Source organism: Acanthopagrus latus, chromosome 13 (genome assembly GCF_904848185.1).
Source record: "Acanthopagrus latus isolate v.2019 chromosome 13, fAcaLat1.1, whole genome shotgun sequence".
In the NCBI taxonomy this organism is placed as follows: Eukaryota; Metazoa; Chordata; class Actinopteri; order Spariformes; family Sparidae; genus Acanthopagrus; species Acanthopagrus latus.
The window spans coordinates 12,525,148-12,549,407 of NC_051051.1; the positions used below are offsets into that span (position 1 = coordinate 12,525,148).

Sequence of the window (24,260 nt, forward strand, 5' to 3'; positions counted from 1 at the left end):
GTCAGTCAGTCAGTCTTAATGTATGTTGCATGCATTCCAAAAAAAACGTTCGGACTCATTTCAAAGCATAAATTAGAACTTTATTTTATTATTACAATATTACAAAAAGAGTAGCACAACTCTCACGCTCTTGCCTCTTATCTGTCGTACAGAATGACACAAAAGAAAGGCTTCTGGACCTTCTTCCATTTCACAGCAATAGTACAAGAAACAAAGAAGAAAATAACATTTTAAATAACAAGCAAATCAAGTATTATAAATAGTCACAACTGCAAACTGAAGCTTTGAAACTTGGAAAAAAAAAACGTTACAGCTCAGTAACTACACATTGCTAAAATATATAATTACAAAATATGACTCCTTTTTCTTGCTTTTCATGATAAAGAATCTCTAAGGAATTGCTCTGTCTATTCAACAAAACTTCATTAAAATAAAAAAGACCAGGAAAAAAAAAAGAAAAAGAAAAAAAGAAACCAAAAATTGCTGTTTCTGTGTATCCTCTCCTTCTTCTTTCTCCTCATTATTTGGGGTTTTCATTAAAACCATGCTCATTTTTCAAGGGAAGTCCAAGGACCAAACACTTAAGGCTTTTTAAGGGCTGTTAGGGAGTTAGGTGAACAGAACATGGGCGTCATTGTGTTTTATAGACACACACACTCTCACGTACACGCACTCACACTCGCCCTTAACTCTACTCACATCAGCAGGCAACATTCACACACAATCTTTAAACTTTAAAGTTACAGTAGTCTAGTAGGTAAGCCAGTGTACAATAAAATAAACAATGCATTTGCTGTTTCACTTTAAACTTAAAACGTCAGTTTTGTTTTACCTGATCTTGCAAGTGATCAATTTGGTCTTTCCGAGCAGACTTCACATCAGAATCAGTAGCAACTACACATAACTTAATTCACTTAAGTTCCCGCTGTCGGGATCAAAACTCCGGTTAGGCTCGTAGTCCGATTCTACATGACATTAGTAACACTATTATTTCTTCTACTCCAGAGTTTTGTCCTCATAACTAACTATCCCCCATCTCGACACCTGCAAAACAAATAATCTCAACATTCAAGTAATACATTTGTCATGGTAACAATAACGATCTGAAAAGGAAACAAACACGAAATGGCACATCTTCATAATAACAGTGTGTCCTTGTTAACCTGACTTTGGCCATTTTAAGGTATGAGAGTTTATCTGTCATGACTTTTTTTCTGCACTTAACGTTTCACAATCTTGTTGCCAAACCTTCCTGGCATTGACAAAAAGTTTTTTTTTCTTTTTTAAACACCTGAATTCATTGCAGCATTTTCAGCGGGACAGAGCATTATCTTTTCAACATATCTGCTCCCTGCTGGATCTTTGCTATGTACAAACAACCTGATTACAAGTGTCCTTATCTGACAGAGAGGAATCAGTCTCCAATAGCACAACTATACAAATAAATAATTACATTTAAAAAGAATCAAAACCTCTGTTTACATGTGCATACAGCGAGCTTTTCCAGCTGTACTTTATAGTCTCCAGTGTCTGATGGCTTTGCACTGACACAAGTTCGTGACTATCTCTCTCCTGTCCTCAACTGATTGTGTTTAATCTTGACGCGACAATGAGATTTGAGCATCAACACCAAAATGAAAATTTGAATAAAACTAATCGGAACAACAAATTTATGACATGACCCTGTAAAAAAAAAAAAAAAAAAAACATCCATCAGCCGATGTTGCTTTTTTTCAGTGAGGGATCTAACCTTCTTACATGCATAAGAAAACTTAACCGATAGTTCTGAAGTAGAAATAACACAGGATCTGTCGAGATCCAGGCACACAGATAGTACAACAGAGTAGAGGTGGGAATGACACACACAGTACAGATGTGTATACACACACACACACATAAAAAAGTTCCCTAAAGTGCCAGGTAAAAGCACTCATTAACAAAAATAAAAGCAGCAATTGATCACTTGCAAGATTTATTAAAAAAGAACAAAAAAAAAAAAAAGAAAAAGAAAAACTACTGTTCTTCATTAAATATATTAATTTACCCTCTTTAACATTAGCGGTCATTTATTTAAGTTAACAATTTAGTTTTATTCATGTGTTTCCTTTCTTAAGACTAAACAAAGGGGTTTTGATAACTGTCTTGTAGACAAGGCCATAGCTTATCTGTACCCTGGGTGCTGGATGAGAGCCGTTCTGCCATCCCCAACCTCTGGACCTACCCTGCTCAGAGGAGGCCTGTGCATCTTGCCCATCATTCCGAGATTCTGATCGCGGAAATAGGGCGTCTGGAAGTCCCCACCCAAGTAATCTGCCGTTTGCATCAGATTGGTCTGGGCGGAGGAGGAGGTGGTGGAGGAGCTCGTTCCCAGCCTGTAATGGGGAGCCCCAGCGGGCCCACAGTCTAGCGTGGTGCACCCTCCTGGGCCCGCACCGTGGAATGGCATGGCTATGTCCTGAGACCCGGAGCTATCACTGTTGGGTGTGGGGAGGATGCTGCTGTTCCAAATGTGGGACTGGAAGTAGTGACCATTAGTGTAGTGGGCCATGGGGCCGGGCATGCAGTTGTTGTTGACGGGGGGAGAGGGGGTGGGCCTCTCTACAGGAGGTTTCAGTGTGTAAGGCTGACCCACACACACCTCTGCAGGGTAGCCCATGCCCTTAAAATGGAAGGCGGGGTCCCTGGAAGGCTGCTTGCAGAGGTGGGTCCCACCGTTCTGAATGTGGGAAACATGAGCCAACTGGTGCTGATTCCAAGAGCGCATCTTCTGATGCTGGGTATTGTGTTGCAGCTGTTGTTGCTGCTGATTCTGTTGCGGATGCAGATGCTGCAGGTGGTGCTGCTGCTTGAGATCAGTGTGGTTGGAAGGCAAGTGGTTCAATGCAGCCACGCTATGCGGTGGGTGACCTACCACCAGGGCGGTGGCTTTCTCTTGAGGGCCAATAATGCAGTTGGGCGGGGGGAAGCCAGGGGTGGCAGGGTTGCTGTGCATGGACACCCTGGAGCAGGCGCTGATGAGCAGGTTGCGACTGATGGGGCTAGGGTTGGCAATCTGGCCCTCGCACATGGAGGTGGCTCCTGCGCCTTGGGCACGAGCTTGGCAGAACTGGTTGATCTGATGCACTATGGTGCTCAGGTCGGCCTGGCGGCCCTGGTGCAGCCCAGCGGCCATGGAGAGTGGAATGGTTGAGGTAGAGACGGTAACATTAGGCGGAGCTTCGCCATCCGGCAGCTTCCTGCCCCCCTGCAGGCAAGGTGGCGGCTGCTGCTGAAGGTGCTGTTGTTGAAGCATGACGGTCGGGGGCCCTTGTGGGTGGCCAAGGGCTGGATGCTGAGACAGAGTCTGGAGTCTTGGTGGGCCCTGAGGATGCTGGGCCATGGGGGGATGGTGTCTGAGGGTCTGGGTGGGACCCTGCTGCTGAGGGAGGGGCATCTGTAGAGTCTGAGGCGGGTCCTGTTGTTGAAGGGGTAAGCTCTGCTGGAGCCGAGGAAGGTTCGGCAGAGGTGGGTGGTGGTTTAAAGTGCTGGTTGAAGCCACTTGGTAGGATCCGGCGGGAGGGTTCATGATGACTTCAGGGTGCAAGCGAGCCCGGCTGCCGTCAAAATCTTTTAAGATGCCTTTGACAGTGGGCACCTTGACGATGGCGAGGAGGCCTGTCTTGGCACTGGCCTGAGACGAAGGGTAAGGGCTGTAGCGCTGGCCTGACGTATCCAGCCCGTTCACTGTACGCCGCACGTGGTTTCTCTGGGGGACCTTGACACTGTTGGGGAAGATCTTGATGGTGAGGGGGTTGTTGGCAACTTTCTTAGCATATGCATCCAATTCTGCAGGGGTTGGAAACGGAGCGGATCTCATCCTTTGTGTGGTGTCCCCTGGGGTGGAGGACAGGACAGGTCAGAGTTGAGAGAGAGAAAGCAGGAAGAGACAGAGTTGGGGAGATGAAGGGCATGGTTAGAGAGGAACACTGTGTCAGACAACTTAATTCAGGTGGAAGTGTATATGGCCCAAAACAGCACATCAATTGTAATCTGAGCAGCTGAAGGGAACCTGATTGGACAGTGCTCTCATATTCCATACCTTGCTGTTTTTCCCCTAAAACCCTCGCAGACTATATCTCGCGAGGACAAAGAGATTTTCCAATCTCATTCTCAGCTGAATTATTGCGGCCAACACATTCCAAGTCCGATATCCAATTTTGTGGTGGCGGCTGTGACTTTGAGGTCAGGAGCTTTTAGTGGCCTTAATTGACGTAGCATCCGGGCAAACAATAAGAATGCATCTGGGGGAGGGGGGGGCTACGCTGCTTGCCATTGAATCACAAACTAAACAAAGAATAAGCAAGGCAGAGATGGTCCCCCGTGGCTGCTTTGGGGGGAAGGAAAGAAAGAGATAGACGCAGAGAGCAGAGCTCCATGACAGCAGACAAGTAATCAGACACAGCAGCAGCGTCTCTGATCTGCGGGAACACCTCCCAGGCTTGCAGACATTTGTTACACCTGCTAAGCGCCGTGGCTAAATTTAACAATGCCAAAGTGACAATGTGAACATGATTATGTGTTTGTGCATGTGTGAGCGCGAGAGCGTGGTTTCATTTATGAGCCTGTTTAAAACGAGCGGCAGGATCACGCAGGTGTCGGCTGATATGTCAGTGTCTTGTACATAATGTGCCCGTTTTCAGTCTGGTGGATATGACTGTGTGTTTCATTTTAACGCAGTGTGCCCTCTTCCACTTTTCTTCACTAACACAATAAAAGTCAGCGATAATCGTTTTACAGAATGACAGGCTCTTCTCCCTGCTTTCCTCTGTCTCTCTGTTCACATCACCACAGCCCTGCCAGTCTGACCTACTTACACCACAGCTTTCGGACTGATGGACATGAGTGCAGCTGATCCATGGGAAGGATCACTGGTCTGACTTGTTACTGAGCTACACTGAATTTTTTTTGTTTGTTTTTTTTTAAAAGGACGGGGGCTTTTTAGTTCAGGTAAAACAGATGTCATCATCACAGCATATATGGGCTACTTCTCTCTGTTGTTGAGTGAGTGGTAATTTCTGAATTGCTGGCAGAGCCCTGTGGTTTCATGCGGCCGTGGCCATTATGCTCAGTCTCACAGCAGACAGACTGGGCTTGAGGGATGAGGCACAGAGCTGAACTGCGAGCACTGACACGGCGGCACCAAGAGTTGTGCCAACTGGCTAATTAATTCCCGCTTTATTTGTGAACAGGAAACAATGGGCAGCGATGTGCGGGGCCGGTATGGGGCGGCACACAGGGGGCCGCCTGTGACTAAGTGTTCAGCCTGCTGATGGCAGCCTCATTAATGCAGGGGTCTGGGCCAAGGAGCTGGAGCTCGACACCCGCCATCACTGAGGCCTAATGTCTGTTGCTGAATAAATGCCAGGGTAAGCAAACACAGATAAATTAACACTTAGACACCGACTCACAGACATGCTGAGGATGGACTTCATCTGTCAAACACAGGTAATGATGAATGATGATGTAATGATGTAACAAAAAGATGTTTCTTATAGTGACTTAGAAGCAGAGTAAATAACAACATAAGCAGTTTGATGGTTAACAATTAGCATACCCATTTTTCAGGGTATCAACAGGTTGTATTAAATAGAGCTTAATGAACTTTTAACTGATTTATCGATTAGTCAATAGAAATAAAATTATTTGCCAACTATTTGGGTAATTGATTAATAGTTTTGGTCATTTCTCAAGCAAAAATGTCAAAGAATTGCTTGTTTCGGCTTCTTAAATGTGAGGATTTGCTGCTATTCTTTGCCATTTATGATAGTAAATGAAGAGTTTGGAGGTTTTGGACAGCTGATTGGACAAAAAAAGCAATGTGTCACTTTGCTTTGACATTTTATAGACTAAATGAAAAGATGATATCATAATAATGAAAATAATTACAATCATTAGAACGTACCATTACAATAGTATATAATATATACCATTTCAAACCTACGCTTTGATAAATGAAACTTGTTTGCTGTCAGTATTCAAGATATATTTAGCGCCTGTGAGTTCTGGCACAGCCTCCTTGGTCTTCAAACTTTGTGTCAATGTAGCTGTAGAAAGGGTTGAAAGTAGGTGGAAAGAGAGTACCATCAGTTGTTGCAATGAATAAAACATCCTCTATCATTTCATGGGAATAAGATCTTCTGGATGAAACCAGGATTGTGGACAGCCTGAATGAATGTTAAAGACCACAGCGACTTTAAATCTTATTTCAGGGTTTGCTCTGGGTTCTGGAGGTGCAGAAGAGTTACATGGAAAGGTTAAGTAGGGGTTATTAATACAGAAGCAAAAACAACTTTTAGTTTCTGTATAGGTTTCTAATTGCGGTCAGGTTATGATAATTTAGTCCTAATGTCACAAACTGTTGTCACAAACTGTTGTCTTGTCATAGACCCAAAAGAAAATGTGTTTTATAATGGACAGACTTTGTTAAGCAGAATTAATGCATAAATGTGGGCATTCTAGATAATGAGATATTGAAATTTAAAGGGAATCTATGTAACAATCTGTTGTAAACAAAAACAGAAATTGAGATCTCCTCTTTTTCGATTATAAAGCAGGTCCAAGATTGGCTGAGCTCATGTTCAGAAACTGTGTCTTTAAACGAACCGTCAGAACTTTTGTGAGGTTGTGATTTCACTGCAAATCGGGTGGTGCCTGCTCAGGCCTATGAGAACTGACAAATCAGGCACTAAAATGGAGTGTTCACACAGAGGATGTGTCTACAGGTGCTGCAGCAATGGACAGTATGAGAAAAAATAATGTGATTTTTGGAACATCAGGCTTGTAAACTATCTCTAGACACCCAAAAAAATTAAAATCCTGAAAATGAGCATAATATGGCATGTTTAATGATGCTGGACTGTGGATTTCTTTGCGAAGGTCACAGGTTGTGATTTTATGCACATTCTCGAGTACGCCTCTCTCTGCTCTGCTAACGGAGAGCAACAGTAGCCACCGTTACTTTAGAGTCCACTAAACTAAAGCACCAACTGGCTTCAAGCATATAGCAGAAGTTCCATGGAGCCCCTTTAATATAATACCTGAAACAAATAATTAATTCATATTTATGTATGCAGGATCTTTCCTGCCATTATAAGGCTTAAGAGCAGCACTCATGTCATTTTGGGCACCAACTATGAGCCAAATGAATGTAAAATCAATGTGGAGAGCATCAAAACTGGATAACTGGCTTTCCCTTGATCTAATGGTTGTAGTTAGTCCCAAGTGGACTTCTTTTGATAGTTTTCGTGTACACTTTTTGTGTTTCTTATCATCTGCTCGAGATTTTCCATAATTTGTATACAGTTGTCCAAAGGGATTTGAAATTTTATATTTTTTCACAGAAAAATCTTCCCGATGCCTAAACTCTATGCCAAATATGTGCACCTAAGTCTTCCATAAGACTTGGAATAACACAGTATGTCTGATTTTATATCGTTTTAGAGGGACATTAAACAATGTGAACTGTTAAAGGTCGAGGGAAAAATAGCATTCTCCTTACTTTAAATTGAGAAATAAAGCAAGGAAAATGGCAGCGAGCATGTAACCGTGTATAGTGTTATTTCTTTGCCACTGGCACTTCTGTAATGAGTTTTATACTTTAGTAAGAAGACCCAGGCAAGTAGCAAAGAAAGCAATGTCAATGTCTGGAAACTGACCAATACATTAAATTGGAAAAGGGATTATACATTGTTAACAAAGCTTAGGCAGGCATTTTGGGATAAAAAAAAAGCAAATCAGAATGAAGAGTTTAACAGAACGGCAGTAAAAAAAACATGTAATGAAATCGGTAAATTGCTGTTTAGAGTAGTTTCCCCTAACAGAGGATCAAATCGACCTCCTGCTGTTTATGTCTGTTTAAGGGATCTGGCAGCTGTTGATTATGTGTCCTAGTAAGCAAGTGTAGCTTATTAGCATTTCAACCTTAACCTGAAACCTGGATTAGTTGAAGAGCTTAAAGCATCAAGGGAGGGTTAATGAGGATATGAGTGAAGTTTGTAGGCGGCTGCGAGCATATCATCTCTCAGATCTCCAGCTAAGCACGTTCCCAGGAAGGGAACGGGGAAGAGGCCAGTCTGGCCATGCGTTAATTACCCCGCTGCTAGCTAGCTAGCTGGAACACAAGTGCACAGTCAGCAGGCACTAATTAGGGTTTCTTTTATTCAAACTACTGTTTTTATTGAACAAGGTTTAAGCAGCGGGGGGCAGGGGCTCATGCTGCTGTAAATTGCGATTTTCACACAAGAGCAGGAAATTAGGTCTGAAGCTTCAGCGTCAAATTAGACATGTGAATCTGGTTTCTCACACGATGCCACCTCCTTACATTTTTACAGGCATTTGAGCAGAGCATCCCATGCTGGCAGACCTTTGAAAAATGAATAATATTATAAGGAGGGGAAGAGAACATGGTTGCTTTTGATCTCAGTAGGGACTGAGATGTGAAAATCAGCCGAGTGGCCCAGCTGTACTCGCTGTTTGTTCTGCCTAGAAGAACTGAGAAGCAAGGGCCACTTTGTGGTTCTTGAGTCATCCTGCCTGGAGTATGAGTCGTTTTCTTCCTGACCCACTGTCTCTCTGTGTACCTGATCTATTCCTCCAACAGCCTTTACATTTCACAGCCATCATCTGCTAACAGTCACTCCCTCATGATAAACAGAGCAGCTGCTCTGGCCTTGCCTCTGACAGCAACCTGCAAGCTCGTAACTTTAAATGACTCTCCTATGCACGGATTCACCCACACGAGAGGTCGCAGAGCACGGCGAGCCTGGTGATCTAGAGTTCTCTGTGAAAACAGAGGGAGGGGAAAGCGTCAAAAGACGAGATACTGTAACACAAGACTGAGTAGCTGCAAGGATAGTGCACAAAGAAAGGCACACAAATCGGAGCTAATTATGCTAACTCTCCATCTGAGCCTTTTTTTTTTTCTTTGCTGAGGGAACTTGTCAGTGTGTTGAATAAAGATTGCAAGTGACAACTAGTCTGTGAATTTCACCTAAAAGCAGTCAAGCGCCTCTCTCATGGAGTTAAGCTGTCAAATGATCTTCCATGCTGGGTGAACGACGGGGCTCTGCAGAGACAACGAGTCCTGTGGGCAGCCGGGAGGGGTTGAGCCCTGGTTCTGGCTGCGTGTGGCAGTGCACAGAGAGCTGGAAACACAACAGCTGCACAAACTGCAGACATACAGACGGTGATCTAAAGAGGTCTGATAGTTGACAGCATTTTTTTTCCCCCCCTTTTTAGTTCACTCTCTCCTATGGCACTTTGATAAAAATGATTTAGTCTAAATGAGAAACAGCTCCACAGCTTTTGATGTAACACCGTGTCTGTTAATGACACTTTGAAGAGCAGATTAAAAGGAAGGGCATTATACGAGAATGACGAGGAGAGAGAAAAAAAAATTGATTGAAATTACACTTCTATGACTGGCCGTGCTGTGAGAAGCACGCTCCATCACCAAAATGGATTACAGCGCTGGCCGGAGAAACAAATTGAACTCGGGTTGTGCCTCGTGCTCTGATGTGCCTTACAGAGTGTCACATAAAGGAAGAGCAAGAGAAACAGTGTAGCTGACGGCTGCACCATGTCACAAGCCGTCTGAGTGAGGCAACAGACGTTGGCACTTAGCAGACTCCCTCACGCTCGCTGATCTCCTGGGGGTTGGCTGATTACTGTGATTCTGAAATTACAGTCTTGATGAGCTGGAGCATTTTACAACAAAAAAAAAAAATTGCAGCAGAAATGGGTCAAGCCGGGGCCGAGTTTCCTTTCCGAGGAACAGGCAGGAGCATAAGGAGACGCAGACTTTTTACGATCGAATGCATCAAGCTGACCAAATGGATGGGCCATAATCGATGTCTGGGAAGTGATTGATCCCTTTTGGTATATCTAACAAGATCGCTGCAGGAGAGATAAAGAGACTGATGGCATAGTGTATGCAGCATGACATCACCGAGGCTAGGGCTGGAACTAACGATTATTTTCATTGTTGATTATTTTCGCGATTAATCAGTTTGTTGAATGACAGAAAATGCTGAGGATGACGTCTTCAAATGTCTTGTTTTGTTCACAACCCAAAACCCCACTGAGACCACACATTACTACAGAATATGACGGTTCTAAAAAGACACAAATGAACATTTACTCTTTAAAAAACAGTGAAATGTGACAAGGTACAGCAGAAAGACGCTGACTTTTTGTCTCCATTTCCATTCATCACTTGTCTCACATTAATCTCCTCCAATCCCACTATCAGATCCAGATCCTGCCTTAGCTCACGCTGCCGACTTCAACTCTCCATTTGTGCTGCTGCCCCTCACACAGCAAAGAGTCCAAGTTTGTCAGCAGTCGAGTTGTGAAACTCAAACACATTGAATAAACTGGGCCAGCTCTGACACGTCGGCCATTAAACCGGGGGCAGCAGATTGCGTCTTAAATTCGCTCACATTACAAGATCATCAGGGCAAAACCGCTCGGCCGCAATCTGTCTGTGAGTCTGACAGCGACCGACTCCTCCTGATGGTGAAAAGTAACCGAAATGGTTGAATCTAACACATGAATGTGGCGACAGCACTTTAGTACGCACACGGGACTGCACTCATGTGGCAGACAGATCTTCAGGAGCCATGAGGGAGTGACAGAGGGAGACAGTTCACTGTTCATCAGCAAATTAATGGCGCAGTTCATCCTAATTTCCCTTGAAGACAGATCAGTGGTGCTGGAGCACCAAAATATTCTCTCTCTCGCTCTGGTTTTAACACAAAGCTGCAGAAGAAGAACCAGGCCAGGGCTGGCATTGGCATCTGACGCGGGGCGGGCAGCAGGATTGTAACAGCTTGGTTTGTTGTGTGGGATGGCGGTGGTGGTAGTTAATAGTGTGTATATGTGTGTGTGTGTGTGTGTGTGTGTGTGTGTGTGTGTGTGTGTGTGTGTGTGTGTGTGTGTGGGTCTAAGGATCAGTACTTACATTTCTGAAGTCCAGTGTTCATCTGCGTGTGGGGGAGAAGCTGGAGGGGGAGGTCACCTGGCCCTGGCAGACAGGCCAGCATTTCACACAGACACTAATGCAACATGGGACACGCACTTCTCCTCACACTGCAGAGCGAGAGAGAGAGAGGGAGAGAGGGAGAGGGAGGGAAGGAGAGGGGAAGAGAGAGGGGGAGAGGTCAGCAGTCAGACATAACTGCGAGGCAGCACATGGTGCGTGGTGATACAGAGGCTGGGTCCATACTAATAGAACTCTGTGGCTGATCCCCGGCGGCACAGGGCTGAGGGAGACATAGTTACCTTTCAATTAGAAACTGATTCACACCTGGAGCATCAGGTAAGGTGACATTTGATGCCAATAACAACTTCAATTAAACATCAAACAGCTGAAGTAAAACGGGCAGACTGGGCCTGAGGGCCTGGCAGCTTTAAATCGACTCAGTCCCTCCTCCCCCTCCTCCTCTTTGCCCTCCGTGTTAGCCGGCTAGTTGGACCCTGCTACCTGCACTTTACCTCTCCGCCTCAACTATACCATGGCGGAGGAAATTAATGACTCCTGTACACTCGAAAAAGAACACAGTCGGGAGGCCTGGCGCTGACAAGTTAGTGAGTCTCTGATCGATACTGCGGTCCTTCAGACCTCAGAGAGGCCTTTATTTTGGGGACATTAAACAATGGGGCCGCCTCAGCCTGTGCTGAAAAGAAACGAATAAACAGGGCTCCGGTGACAATAAATGCCTGCCACTTCGTGCAATAACCTGATGTAATAGAGAGGGAGAAAACGTTAGCCATGCTCCACTTGGCTTACTGCTGTATTCAAAACACCACAGATGCTTGCTTAATCAGCACTGAAGAACAGTCAGGGAGCAAATTAAGTCTACAGAGTCCGTGCCCTCCCCTTTTGCGGCATGGCATCAGAAGAGGGAGGCAAGTGTGCGCAGACAAACAGCGTCTATGAGAGAGGCAATTACCCACAAAACAACCTTGGCGTGCCTGTCTGCCGTAGGGTGATGGCTTAAAAGTGTCTTCCCCCCCTGCAGGGAGAAGAGACAAGTGGAGGAAAGAGTGACAAAGCGAGAGAGAAAGGTGGAAAGAGAGAAAGACGGGTGGCGGGTTTGGGGTGGCGGGGGGTTGCTGAACTTGCTTTAAAAAGCAGGAGCTCAAAAAGGTCAGGATGACAGCTCATTTAAATCCTCCCAGCGAGAGGAGAAAAAACAAGGCTTAATGAAGCTGCCAGTTCTACACAGATACCTGGGAGCGTTGCACCTTGGGGTGCTGCAGGGGCACGGCGGCAGGGGGGGAGGAAGGGAGAAAAGGGTAGAGGGAGAGAGAGAGGTGGGTGGCGGAGCTGCAGTCTTGAGACAGATCTGAGGATTTGGGGGTGTTGGTGCTGCGTCACCCTTTCCGCTACCCAGCCTCCCACTCCTCTCATCCTCCACCCTTTCCCCCCTGCTTTCTGATTTACAGCCTGGACCGCCATATGGCAGCAATCCCTGCCCTCGATTCAGGGTGTCACCACGCATTAACTTTAATTGGCCTGATATGTTATTCTTTTCCCTCGGCCTTGGAAGGATTTTAGGTACATAGCGCCTTGATGTCAGCAGGCAAGATTTCCAGCTCTCTCTCATTTATCAGGGTGCCAAGATTTCACACAAAGATAACAGCAATCTCTTTGACAACAGGCAGGTTTGGGGTGGAGGAAAAAAAACTAAATATCAAATAGAAAAGCGTCTTTGCTCTGGATTTCAAAAGCGGAACAGTGGCAAGAGAGTGAAATGATGTGGCGAAAAAAAATAGAAAAAGCTCCAGCGGAAACTGTCAGTTCATTTGTTATAAGAACACACACACACACACACACATAAATACACTACAGACAAAAAAAAAAAACAGCCAACAGGCCATCAGCCCACCCCCTTCCTGCCTCCCCCACAGCGCCCCTGAATGTCAGAAAGCTGTGCAGTGGGGAGTGCTGCGGCAAAGGTCAGTCTATGGTAATGCCCCAGCTGACACTCTGCTTTGCAGTGCCGAGCAGGAGGAGATGAAACCCAGCAGACAGACGCCTGACGTCTACTGACTCGCGTATCAGCACCACTGCCACAGCGACTTCAAATATACATCACACGCCAAACACTGGCGCTTGCTACAAAGGCACCCGCCCCCACGGAGGCTTTTTCAACACACGGACTATTTGTATCAGGAGCTGGATGACTACACCTGATAGAGTGTCGAGTCCACACAGGGACTGAGCTCGCTAAAATTGGAGGTGCTCCTCCTCAGGTCGTAATCGGCACGTGACAGAGCTCGGCTGCGCTCTTCTGCTGAGCCGTAATTGCCCTCTGACCACCATCCAGAGGTTTTAGCCCGGTCTGGCCTGGAATAGGGCTTGACTCTCCATCAGGCCAGGCAAATAGGTGGCCGAGCAGCCTTTGTCGTATAGAGACACAGCCCCTCCTGTCCTAAATGGAAACAGAGTTGTGTCTGTGGAGGCCGAGCCGAGCCAGCTGGGCCGGCCTGTGGAGCAGGGATTGGCTTGGTGGAGTTAAGCCAGGCGTCTCACACTATCAGCCCCGTGCAGACAGACACCACAGGGTTCTCAGAGTATTACGGGGCCCCCGTGACTCGGCAAGTCTCCACCAGCTACTTATAGAACCGTAATAAAAGTGTGCGAATAACTGTGTGGCTTTCATTATAGACAAATAAAGACGAGCAGACAATGCAGGACTTGAGCAATTGATGCGCATGGCTTGTGTCATGTGTCAAATTGCTCCCATAAAAGATGACCTATATTTTTCCTTTTTCATTCCTCACGGGGAAGGAGAAAAAAGAAAGCCATCGGAAAGTAAAAAAAAAGTGCAAAGAAAATGAAGAGAAAGAGGAACAGGATAGACGGAAGCCATTTAGGAAATTGGACCAGCTGACTGCATTTATGCCGAATCTTTTGATCAATATCCTCCTCATCAACTATGGTCTGCGTTTGTCAGAAATTTGGGACTCGCATCAGGCTAATTACATAGGAAATTATCTATTAAAATATCCAGCAGCGGTAACACATGAGGAAAAGTGCGGATTGTGCACCAAAAATAAGCTCATTAGAGGGAGATGCGCACAACAGTATTAGTGGAGAAAAACAATAAAGAAAAAGGAAAACAAGGTGAGACAGTATGTTTGGTCGCTGGTTGAATATTAACAGCTTTTCTATACCAATTAAAAGCTAAAGCAATTAGGAGAACCAAGTCACCATGTTGTACATTGCTTGTGCTAACGGCTGAAGGAGAGGAGGAGTGGAGGAGAAAGCAGGCTGCTGTTATTTTAATTGCATGTTTACCCCCAGGTTATGGGTCTGAAATAGAGCCAAGAAAAAAATGTTGCAGCAGAAATTCAATGCAACTTCACTGTGTTGATTCTCTCAGGGACAGAGAGAGTGAAATTACTTTTCTTTGCAAGCCGAGTCTGAATAGGAGGTAAAGAAAGGAGCAGGAAGAGGAGAGCGGCTTTTTACCCGTGAATACCAAGCCCGAGTGCTCTGTCAAAAGAAATGGGGGGAAAAAAGCCTTGGCTCTTAAGCACGTTAGTGGAAGAAATGACACATCAGTGTGGCCTTCATTAGCCCATCGGGCTTTACAAACAACAGAAGTAAAAAAAAAAAAAAAAAAGGATTTTTTTTTTTAGAGGGCCACAGGCGTGTGAGGCTACGACAGGCTCGTTCACCGCCTCGCACAATGGATCCTGATGACTCCAGCACATCCCGAGGCTTTTGGGACGGGCCGCTTGCTTTCTCAGTCACTAGAGAGCCCTCATCAACCCGGACTGCTATCACACACCGAAAAGGGAAAGGGTGAGAGAGAGAGAGTGGGAGATGGCCATGATAGCGAGGGTGAAAACGAGAAGGCATCCAGCCCAAGCCTATAACTCGCACACAAATTGAGAGTCTGTAAAATAGTGGTTTCCAAGTAGTGTCAGGGATAAAACTGTCAAACAAGGAAACTGCTGCAGTAGTGTGGGAGAGAGGAAGACAGCTACTTGAAACTGCTCTTCTTTAGAGGGAGGGAGGGGTCTGTGAAACAAGTGGGGAAGCTGTATGAACGCTCAGTAACTAACTGATGAAAAAGTGACAGTTCCCTGAGGTGAGATGGTAGATATGGAGCGGAGAGAGACAGCATGCCCCTGGAATAATGCATAGGCCGTAGTTGGATCGGCTAAATCTTTGCATACGTGTCAGATACGGAGAGTTGGCTTCACGATGAGAACACGGGCTCTTAGAGGAGCTGTGTACCGTGAAAACTAAGAAAAGGAAGTATGTGGCCCCTTCTTATCAGACTGACCTCATTCCTCCCCTCTTGTCTGTACATCAGTAGTTCTCCACACAACAGAGAAGATGACAGTAATGGTGGCGAGATGAGAGAATGAGAAGATATCAGGCGGTGAGTGTCCTGGCCTGGCCCGGCTATCTTTGCCAGAGCTATGTCATGGCCATTACCCATCCATAACGTCAGCGCTGCTGGGACAGCCAGCCAAGGTCCATTCTTCAACTTAGGGTCAGTTTCGCTAACAGCCACTTAAGCCCACTTGGCTTCCCGAAGAGCTCTACAAATGTGGAAGGTAGAGCTAAGTGTGCTCAGTCATGTCAAGCCTGGCCAAGGTCAGGTGGGCAGACGGAAAGGGCTGGCAACGCCGCACGCGTGGCGTCATGAATGCCAAAACGCTGGGGCCCCTGGCTGTGCAGTTTGACAGACATGTTTACACCTGATAGAAAATGCAGTGTGGACGGCCTGCCAAAACAGAGGGGATCCAAAGTGAGGGGTGCCAGCCTAGTTATTTATTTATCTCCTGCAAATCCATCCAGAGTGCATCCAGAAGCTGGGCACGCCTCAATGAGGCATAAGCCAGCCTACTCTCAGACATGACAGTTTTAAACCGCTGGAGGGAGGAAAAAAAAAAAAAGAAGAGATTTGACATGTAGTAAAAGAGAGGCAAAGATCTCATGAAGCAGCTCCAGAGATGGGATTTGATTTACTCACACTCCTGATAAGCCTCACACTAATTAATGCTTAACACATGAAATTAGTCACATTAATCAAAAGCTGTTGGTAAATCATCCATGACAATCGGGGGCTGTGCCTGTTCTTTTCCCAGCACTGCAATTAAATCAGACTGACTTGGTATTGGACTTGTAAACTAATGTCAACAGGAGTAAGAGTCTACAGCCATGCTAGTGAGGCTGTAGCTCAACTAAATGCTAGCTACCATGCCGACAGTAACAGTGCCAACATGCAGCTCACCATCCTAGTTTAGTGTGTGTGCATGCTAACATTTGCTTCTTGCAATAAACACAGCGTAGAGCTGAGACCAATCTAACAGACGATAGAAACCATCATGAGGCACAGAATGTATCAAACAATTATTGTATACAGTGATATGCCTCAAGCTGAGACAGACCAATATTGAGTACTAGGACACTACGTGATGGGGCTTGATAAGGAGTTCAAGGATTACCAAAGTTATTATAATTCATAATGACTTTCTGTACTAAATTAAATCTATTGAATAGTTTAATTCAGCTGAAACCACAGACAGCAACACGCTGTTGGAGCTTGTGTAAAAGTGACCATAAAAGATCACTACAATCATTAGGATATATCGTACGTAGGGCAAAATTTGTCAATATCAGGTATGCCAATAATTTCCAACTCATTTTGGCCGATTGCCAGTACCGATTTATGCGCACATTTTTTTCCCACCTAATTGCAGAGAACATCAAGTCTCTCCTGTGGTGGAGTTAACTAATTACTATGCCTTCCCTCATCTTGACGGCCCACTAGCAGATGCAGATACACAATGCTTTGCCACATCGACACATTCACGGTGGGAAATAAGAAAACGAAACGGTCAGTGGTTCACGTCGCATGCGCCTAATTAAAGCGATAATTACCGACCTGTCATATCTGCAGAAATGTTGATTTCAGGCAGATGTCGATACTGAAGACATGCTGATATTATTGTGCATCCTTGATCATATGGGAGGCATCAATATACAAATAAAACTTGGAAATCTATCGATGAGACGTCGAAATGTTTCACTAGATAAGTGAAAGAAATGTCAAGGGATAAGCGAAGTCTGGGGACCACAAATGTCTGTACAAAATGTCATGGCGTGTCGCAGTATTTCAGCGTGGACCAAAGTTGTGGACCAACCGAGGGACCAAAAGCCAAAAAACACTGCCATCTGTAGAGCCACACTGTGCTAGCTTGGTGCATCGGATTCGCCTGCTAACAACAGAGGAGAAACACGGAAGTGAAAGAACCAGGGATGACATTCTTTATCTTCTGAAGAAACTTTAGCCATCTGGTAACCATCAGATCACACAACTCAGAGACGTCGCTCATACATACGACACCGACAGTGCCCCTTTCATCTCCTCAGTGGTGTTATCTCCACATATCCCCCTATCACACCAGACAGCAATGTGCTGACTCACATGCTGCCGTGTCAGATGCCAGGACTAGGGTCCGGTCCAGGGCTAGGATAGCTTGGTAAGAACAACAGAGATATACAGATACTACACTCCCATGAATGTACTATCTCTCTGTGTTAAAGCATGTGCGGTGATGGAAATCTTCAGACTTCAAGCAGCTGGTTTTTCAAGTTGCTGGCTTGTGTGAACACTCGGTAATGAATCACACAGTTGTGGTGGAGGCGAGATGAAGAAACCTAAACAAACAGATGAGTCCGTGTTGTAAGTCTACAGCAAACATTTTATAACCAGTATCACTTGTAGACAAACATGACAAGAGCTCTGTAATTCAGACTTACTTATTTGTCGATGAACATTCCCTAAAATTGTACAAAATAATTGTTCTGGAAAGACACATTAGCTCTGAGCAAATTATGCATTTGGCCTTCAAGCGAAACAGAAATGGGTCCCAGTTGTCCATCAGAGGTTTAAAAGTAGACTTCAGAGCATGTGCTGACTATGTGGCTGTACGTCAGCCAGGCCTTCTCCCTGGTTAGTAATAACTCAGTGTTCTGAGAGCTAAAGCGCAGCAGCATTGTTCCAGCTGGCGGAAAAATGGGAAATGAAGATGGAGTGGTTTGATTTCATTTGTTAGCAGGTGCATCCATTTTGTGTTCTTCCCCACACCCACCTCGCTGCTCTCAGTCAAAGCGCTTATCAGAAATTGGACACCCCAGTGACAAATTGAGCCTGCGATTAAAGGGAGAAAGAGGGAAGCTTTGTTAAGTGCTGCTGATTGGGATCCCAGGCTGCCCTCGCACATCAGAGGTGTGTTTGAGTGTGCGCATGTGTGCATGTATGCTTGGTACAGAGCCAATAGCAGAGCTGACACCACCACCACCTCTTCTCCCATTTTCCCTCTCTCCAGGTGTTCCCACGGCTTACATTTCTGCTCCGAGTACTCAGCAAACAAAACCAAATCAATGCAGCTGTTCCCCTGTCTCCCTCTCTTGCCTATGCATGCACACATACATGCGTAGGAACCTACCCATGAACACCAGCGATTTTCCTTTTCATTAACAATGACCTCCTCTAGTATTTCCAGTGCCTTCTCATCGACATGCACGCTGTGTTTAACGGAGAAAAAAAAAAGTTGAGTCTCTGTGAGTTTGTCCCACCCAGACCCATATTATTGACCCAGCATTAACCAGCCCTGGCCTGTTAGCGAGCGCGGCCAGGCTGATTTAAGAGGGGGGTCAGAGCAGCTCTGCTAGGCAGAACTGTGCGAACGCTGACTCTCACAAATCATCCTAAAAGGGCTTAACGCACAAAAACAGCTTCCAGTGTTACACAGGCCTGCTGTGAGAGATTTATCCGCTGTGCAATTATACTAACTGGCCTCTCTCCCATAAGAGCTGTATATTTTCATATATAATCTTGTATGTATGTATGTATGTATGTATGTATGTATGTATGTATGTATGTATGTATGTATGTATGTATGTATGTATGTATGTATGTATGTATGTATGTATGTATGTATGTATGTATGTATGTATGCATGTATGTATATGCAGACTTATGAGAACAATTTAAACAAACAATTTAAACTTTTACTATTCTACTTTAAAAACATTACTTTGGTTGCTATTAGTCTCATTTATTGCTTACGCATTGCTCACATGCTGCTGCTTTAAATACCTTAAAGTCTTAACTGTGCCTTATGATACACTGAAAGTGTGAGCAGTGTCTACATCTGTAAAAAGACCTTCAATTTTAAGAATCTAAATGGTGTAATAACTGTGGGCCACTCAATCTTCTATGGACACGGCCACAAAATAAAGCTCTAAGAGTGCATGGAGGCACATTGGTTCAGTTAGTAACGAGATTACTGAGACACAGGTCTGGTGAAAATATACTGCAGCACTGAGAGGTGCAGCCATACAGGTCAAAAACAAATGTCTAAATGCCGATTCTGAACCCTGCTGTGTACATGTTCGATAAAAGCTGACCCGTCTCCATCCTGTGTCTATGCGAGGCTGCGAAGGTCAGCCGCCTCCATGGCAGCTCTGACATTCAGTCTGGCCTCCAGCGAGACCAAACGAGTCCCTCTCGCAACCGCAGAGAAGCTGAAGAATAAAAGAGATCTCTCTACACTGGACAGGGTTGTGTGAGATGTGCTCCTTTGGCGACACACAAGACATTTGTGGTCTCCCCTTCATCTTCTGTGTATATGTGAGAGTCTCTCTGCCCACAGCTCTTTCCTCAGCAGACACCGCCGAGCAGCCGGTTGGTGACTCTGTGGAGAGTCGGCAAACACGGGCCCGGCATGGCAAACATCTCACCTCTGTGTCTGCATGGGAACATCTGGCCCTCCCAGGCTCGCAGGGCCCTCCGTCTGTCTGCCTGTCAGACCGTGAGCCTACACATATTGTTGTTGTGTTCTGGTGTTGTCATGCCACCAGAACTTTCACTCCTACACAGGTGCAGGATTAATATACAAAAACAAACCCGCACAAAGCAAAGCAAAAAAGCCAAATGTCAAGGAACAACCACAGCACCATTTTAGGTTATTTGATTACTGATTTAGCCACTTTGTTTGCATCTTGGGCACAATATTTCTGATGTGATGGGATGTCAAAGGGAGCAAACTATATAGTTCTAGGATTTGTCAACCAGTTTAGATGGACTGAGAGTGTGTTGAGGAAAGTTGACAAAACAAAAAACATGTCAAGTGCTCATATTAGCCCTACTCGTTTTCCTCAGCCGTCAAGCTAGCTCACCCAGCAGTCGCCAGCAAATTGACACCTATTAATCTGAGGATAGCTAACAGGGGCTTCATCAGACAGGTCAAATGTTTGCACGCAGACTGTGAAAACATGGTGCGACAAATACGATTTTCCTTTTCATAGCATTTCAAGCAGTCTTTTGCAACGTGTGCATGTTCATACTACGGGGATGAAAACACAATTTCATGGGCATCAGCACCAGGTTCCAAAATCGCCAAGCTTAAAAATCGCATAAAGTCATTATCATCAAACTCATCCACATCCTTGTTCAACAGACCCCCTTACAGGGTGACTTTTGTAGTAATTTGTAGTCATTGTCGTATATGCACAGAATTTAGCCAGTAAAAATATTCTTGGCTGGTGGATTACTTTTCAGCCAAATGAGTCAAAAATTTATTTTCTGACACTTTTCAGCACCAAAGCAAAGCAATAAAAAAAAAGTATTGATACCCGAGCAACTTCATCGGACTGACTACATTAACATTTTAAACGATACCCTGCCTTTGATTTAACTGTAGTTTAAGTCTGATCCAGTTCTGTGCTGGCTGCTGCAGATATCTATTGGTTGAAGTATCAGTACTAAAACTAATCTTTAACTATTTTTTTTTTTTTTTTACTTGTAGCGTGTGGGGCTAGTGCTGAATGCATAAAGCTTAAATCACAATATTCAATCTCGTCTTCTCGCCTGTACCAGTGAGATAGAGTCATATGAGTAATAGAGTTGGCCCAGATGATAAAAAAACTCCTTTTCCTATCGCACTCTCTCTCTCTCTCTCTCTCTCTCTCTCTCGCTCTCTTGCATCATGCCCGCTCATACAGATCTCCTGCGGCCGTCCAATGATTCAAGACTGATGAGGCATGCTCAAAGGTCTATGCCATTGAGCACAGCATTAATGCACCCAGCAGCAAATTTTTTGCCATCGACCCCCGTTCCCTGCAATAAGGACAGAGCCATCAATCAGGCCGAGATAGCCGACACCAGACACGGGCTGATGAAGTAGGGGACTTTGGAGCTAATGACAAATGGATCTCTCAGATATTGGTCACAGTATACTATGACAGTCCGCCAAGAACACTTGACCTTTAGCAGAATCCTGAGCCACTTTTTTGCCAACACTGTGCGGTGCAAAAAGGGGGAATATGCAAACTGCTGTTGCAGTTAAGAAAGTGTGGTTATTGTGTGAGAACTCCTGGGTCCAGCTGAGAGTTCAGCGCCGCCACTCTCGGAGCTGCTCCTGGCCGACCCAGCCCTCCTCTGTCCTCACACCAAAGCTCTGGGAGTGACCTTCAGCAGGCCTGCTAGTCCTGCTAATTGGGGTCTCTACAGAGCACAGCAATCCACCCCCGCCACACTGCACTGGAGGAGGGACTGGGGCAGAAGGAGGGAGAGAGACAGAAGGGGCCTGTGTTGTCTGTTTGGCGGGAAACAGAAAACTAGAGTAGAACACGGGCTTAAAAACGGAACTTTTGAAATACAGGATGAAACTTGATTAGCACTGAAGGGAAATCAAAAAATATATATATATTTTGTAAGTTGGATGCTGAATAAACAGTACAGGGCTGGGCGGGAAAAACACAAAATATCGCTGACCAAAGGACTTAACAGTACAAATTCTCCAAGTCATGTTTACATTAAACTAAAAAGTGTGAATGGAACCATCAGCTTTAAGAGTTCATTGTGAGAAAAAGTTATGGATAAAGTATTCTTTGTTAATTTAGACATTTGACTGCGGCAGAGGTGTTGTAATGAAGTGAGGCTTTGTTGCCCTGATTTCAAGCATGGATTAAAAAAGTGGTAGATTAGGAGAAATCATAAATTCTGGCAAAAACAAAATGAGGAAATTTTAAAAAGTAACAGGCATCACAAAGAGGGTCGTGGACTTTTAAGTCATGTCTGCCAGCATAAATTTGAAAATTGATATTTTACCATTCTGTTTTAAAGAAATCCAGTCCATAAGATCTTCACTTAACAAAAAAACATTCTAGTTTAGTCTGAGTTGAAAGCTTATTTTCCTTTGGTGGCAGTGACACCACAAACATTATATATTCATTTAGCATTCTCCTCACCTTTATTGATTTAATGCATTTCTGGCACATGGCTTAGCAGTGCCAACTCAACATACTGACTTGGGCTGATATTAGAAATTTTTGAATATCACGATATTTGCCGACATATGCCATATTTTTCACAACAACAACTACTACTGCATCTTTGGGCTTTCATTTTGAAAAGAAAAATGCATGCTGGGCTGTGGTGGCTGCGGAGGCAACGTGGTCGACATGTGATGAGGTGGTAATGAGGCCGGACTGGCAGAGGTTATTACAAGTTAATTGGTCTGATGTGCCGACAGCACTTTAACATACAGACATGGAGGACTTAGTTTCTAAGAATAACACCAGCTCGCCAGATTGGCAATATATTGAGTTTAAAGTGGGAGAAAGTGGCGAGCCAAGAGATTTGAATGAGGCCTCATGTCATCTTTGCTGTGAGACGATCACATTGTCTATCGCGGTATTTGAATGGCACAATATTGAGGCTTGGGTGATATAAAATTTTGTATATCACCAAAGCCTACCAAACATAAACAAACTGGTGTTGTTTTTCAGTGTCTTTCAGTGTTGTTGTTGTTGTTTCAGGTTCATGCATTTAACACAAAGCAACAATGGGCGTATGTGAATTGAGATAACAACATCAACATTTTCCAAATGCTCCATCTCGCACGTAGACAGAGATAACACAGAAACACAGAGTTTTCCAAAAAGTCGGCAGTTTAGAAGTTGTTTTCAAAAACCTCTCCTTTAGTGACCTTAAAATCTTTTTGCGTGAGGGCAAGAAGCCAAAACGTCTAAGAAAATGTATTCAAAAAAATCAGAATACATGTAGAGGTCTAAAAGAAAACGTGGGTCGGGTAGGACAATCACGTAGGTGGGCCCCTCTCAGGGATCATGGAGGAGACAGTGACACAGGTAATTTAGAGCAGGCTCAGACTGGCTGTTGCTCTGCACTGAGCTTGCCAACACATCATCACATCAGGGCCACTTCCTATCAGTGTGATCGGCACTCAGAATAAAAGGGGGAGAAAATATACAGGAAGTCATCCTGTGAAAACAAGATACTGAGAGCCTTTCTGTTGGGAAGGAGTCACAATCAATTGTTTTTCAAGAACGCATTTAAGGGTAAAAGACTTCTCTGCAGGAATTGAAGCACATACAGTGAACCTGGTAACCATTTAAAGTAGATTTGTGATGGATCCAGTGAATGAGACTTTGAGCAAGGATGGCCATGAATAGAAAGGTCTGCATTTAATTTGCTAATCCATCATTCCAATTGTGCTCGGTAACAAAGGGAGAAGAGAGTGGTGGGGCATTCAGAGGCAATGGAGCATGCTGAGGGGTGCGTGTGTGGTTCTCCATGGAGCCAGAGAGGCCGTGGCCCTTGGCCCTAAAAGCCTGGCCAGCGCTGGGGAGAATGGGATCTGATGAGCTCAACGCAGGCAAGACTAATCCCTTCATGTCCAAAGAATTGTTTAACTATGTTTGACTGATTAACCCAAACCCCTCGATTCCACTTACAATCTATTTGTTCAATCAAGTCTCCTGCACTCATCATGCTGCAGTGTGTGGGTGGTGATGGAGAAAAAGAAAGCGGTGGAGAGAGAGAGAGAGACAAAGGGGGCTGCAAAACAATCCTTTTGGTGGAAGCACAGCAGAAGCAGAAGTCAAAAGGACAGCTTTTTTGTTCTACTTGCAATTCTCCAAATGCACACGGCACATGAGTTCCTGTGGACCAGCTGTTGCTAACATTCAAAGGTCAGAGAACTCTTTGCCTTGAGAGATTTCAAGTAGAGAGTCAACCTTGGTGTGTGAGCACACTGGCTTTTTTTTTTCTTTTTTTTTTTTACCAGGGAAAAGGAAAATTTAAAGACACTCTCCCCTGCGTGGAAAAGAGGTTGCCAGGAAGATTAACCCAGCTTCCTTTTATAGCCTCTGACAAGAGGTT

General features: G+C 44.8%; 1 protein-coding gene across 3 annotated transcripts in view; it reads right to left on the bottom strand.

The window, feature by feature from the left end:
- Positions 1–58: 58 nt before the first annotated feature.
- fam222ba (family with sequence similarity 222 member Ba) overlaps positions 59–24,260 on the bottom strand; it is a 32,366-nt gene continuing 8,164 nt past the window's right edge. For all 3 annotated transcript variants that reach the window (XM_037120317.1, XM_037120316.1, XM_037120318.1), the window contains exons 2-3: positions 11,000–11,127; positions 59–3,873 (exon numbers count right to left, since the gene is read on the bottom strand). In XM_037120317.1, coding sequence (XP_036976212.1) covers positions 2,162–3,873; positions 11,000–11,081 — 1,794 coding nt within the window. In that variant the 5' untranslated portion in view covers positions 11,082–11,127 and the 3' untranslated portion in view covers positions 59–2,161. The remainder of the gene's footprint in view (positions 3,874–10,999; positions 11,128–24,260) is intronic.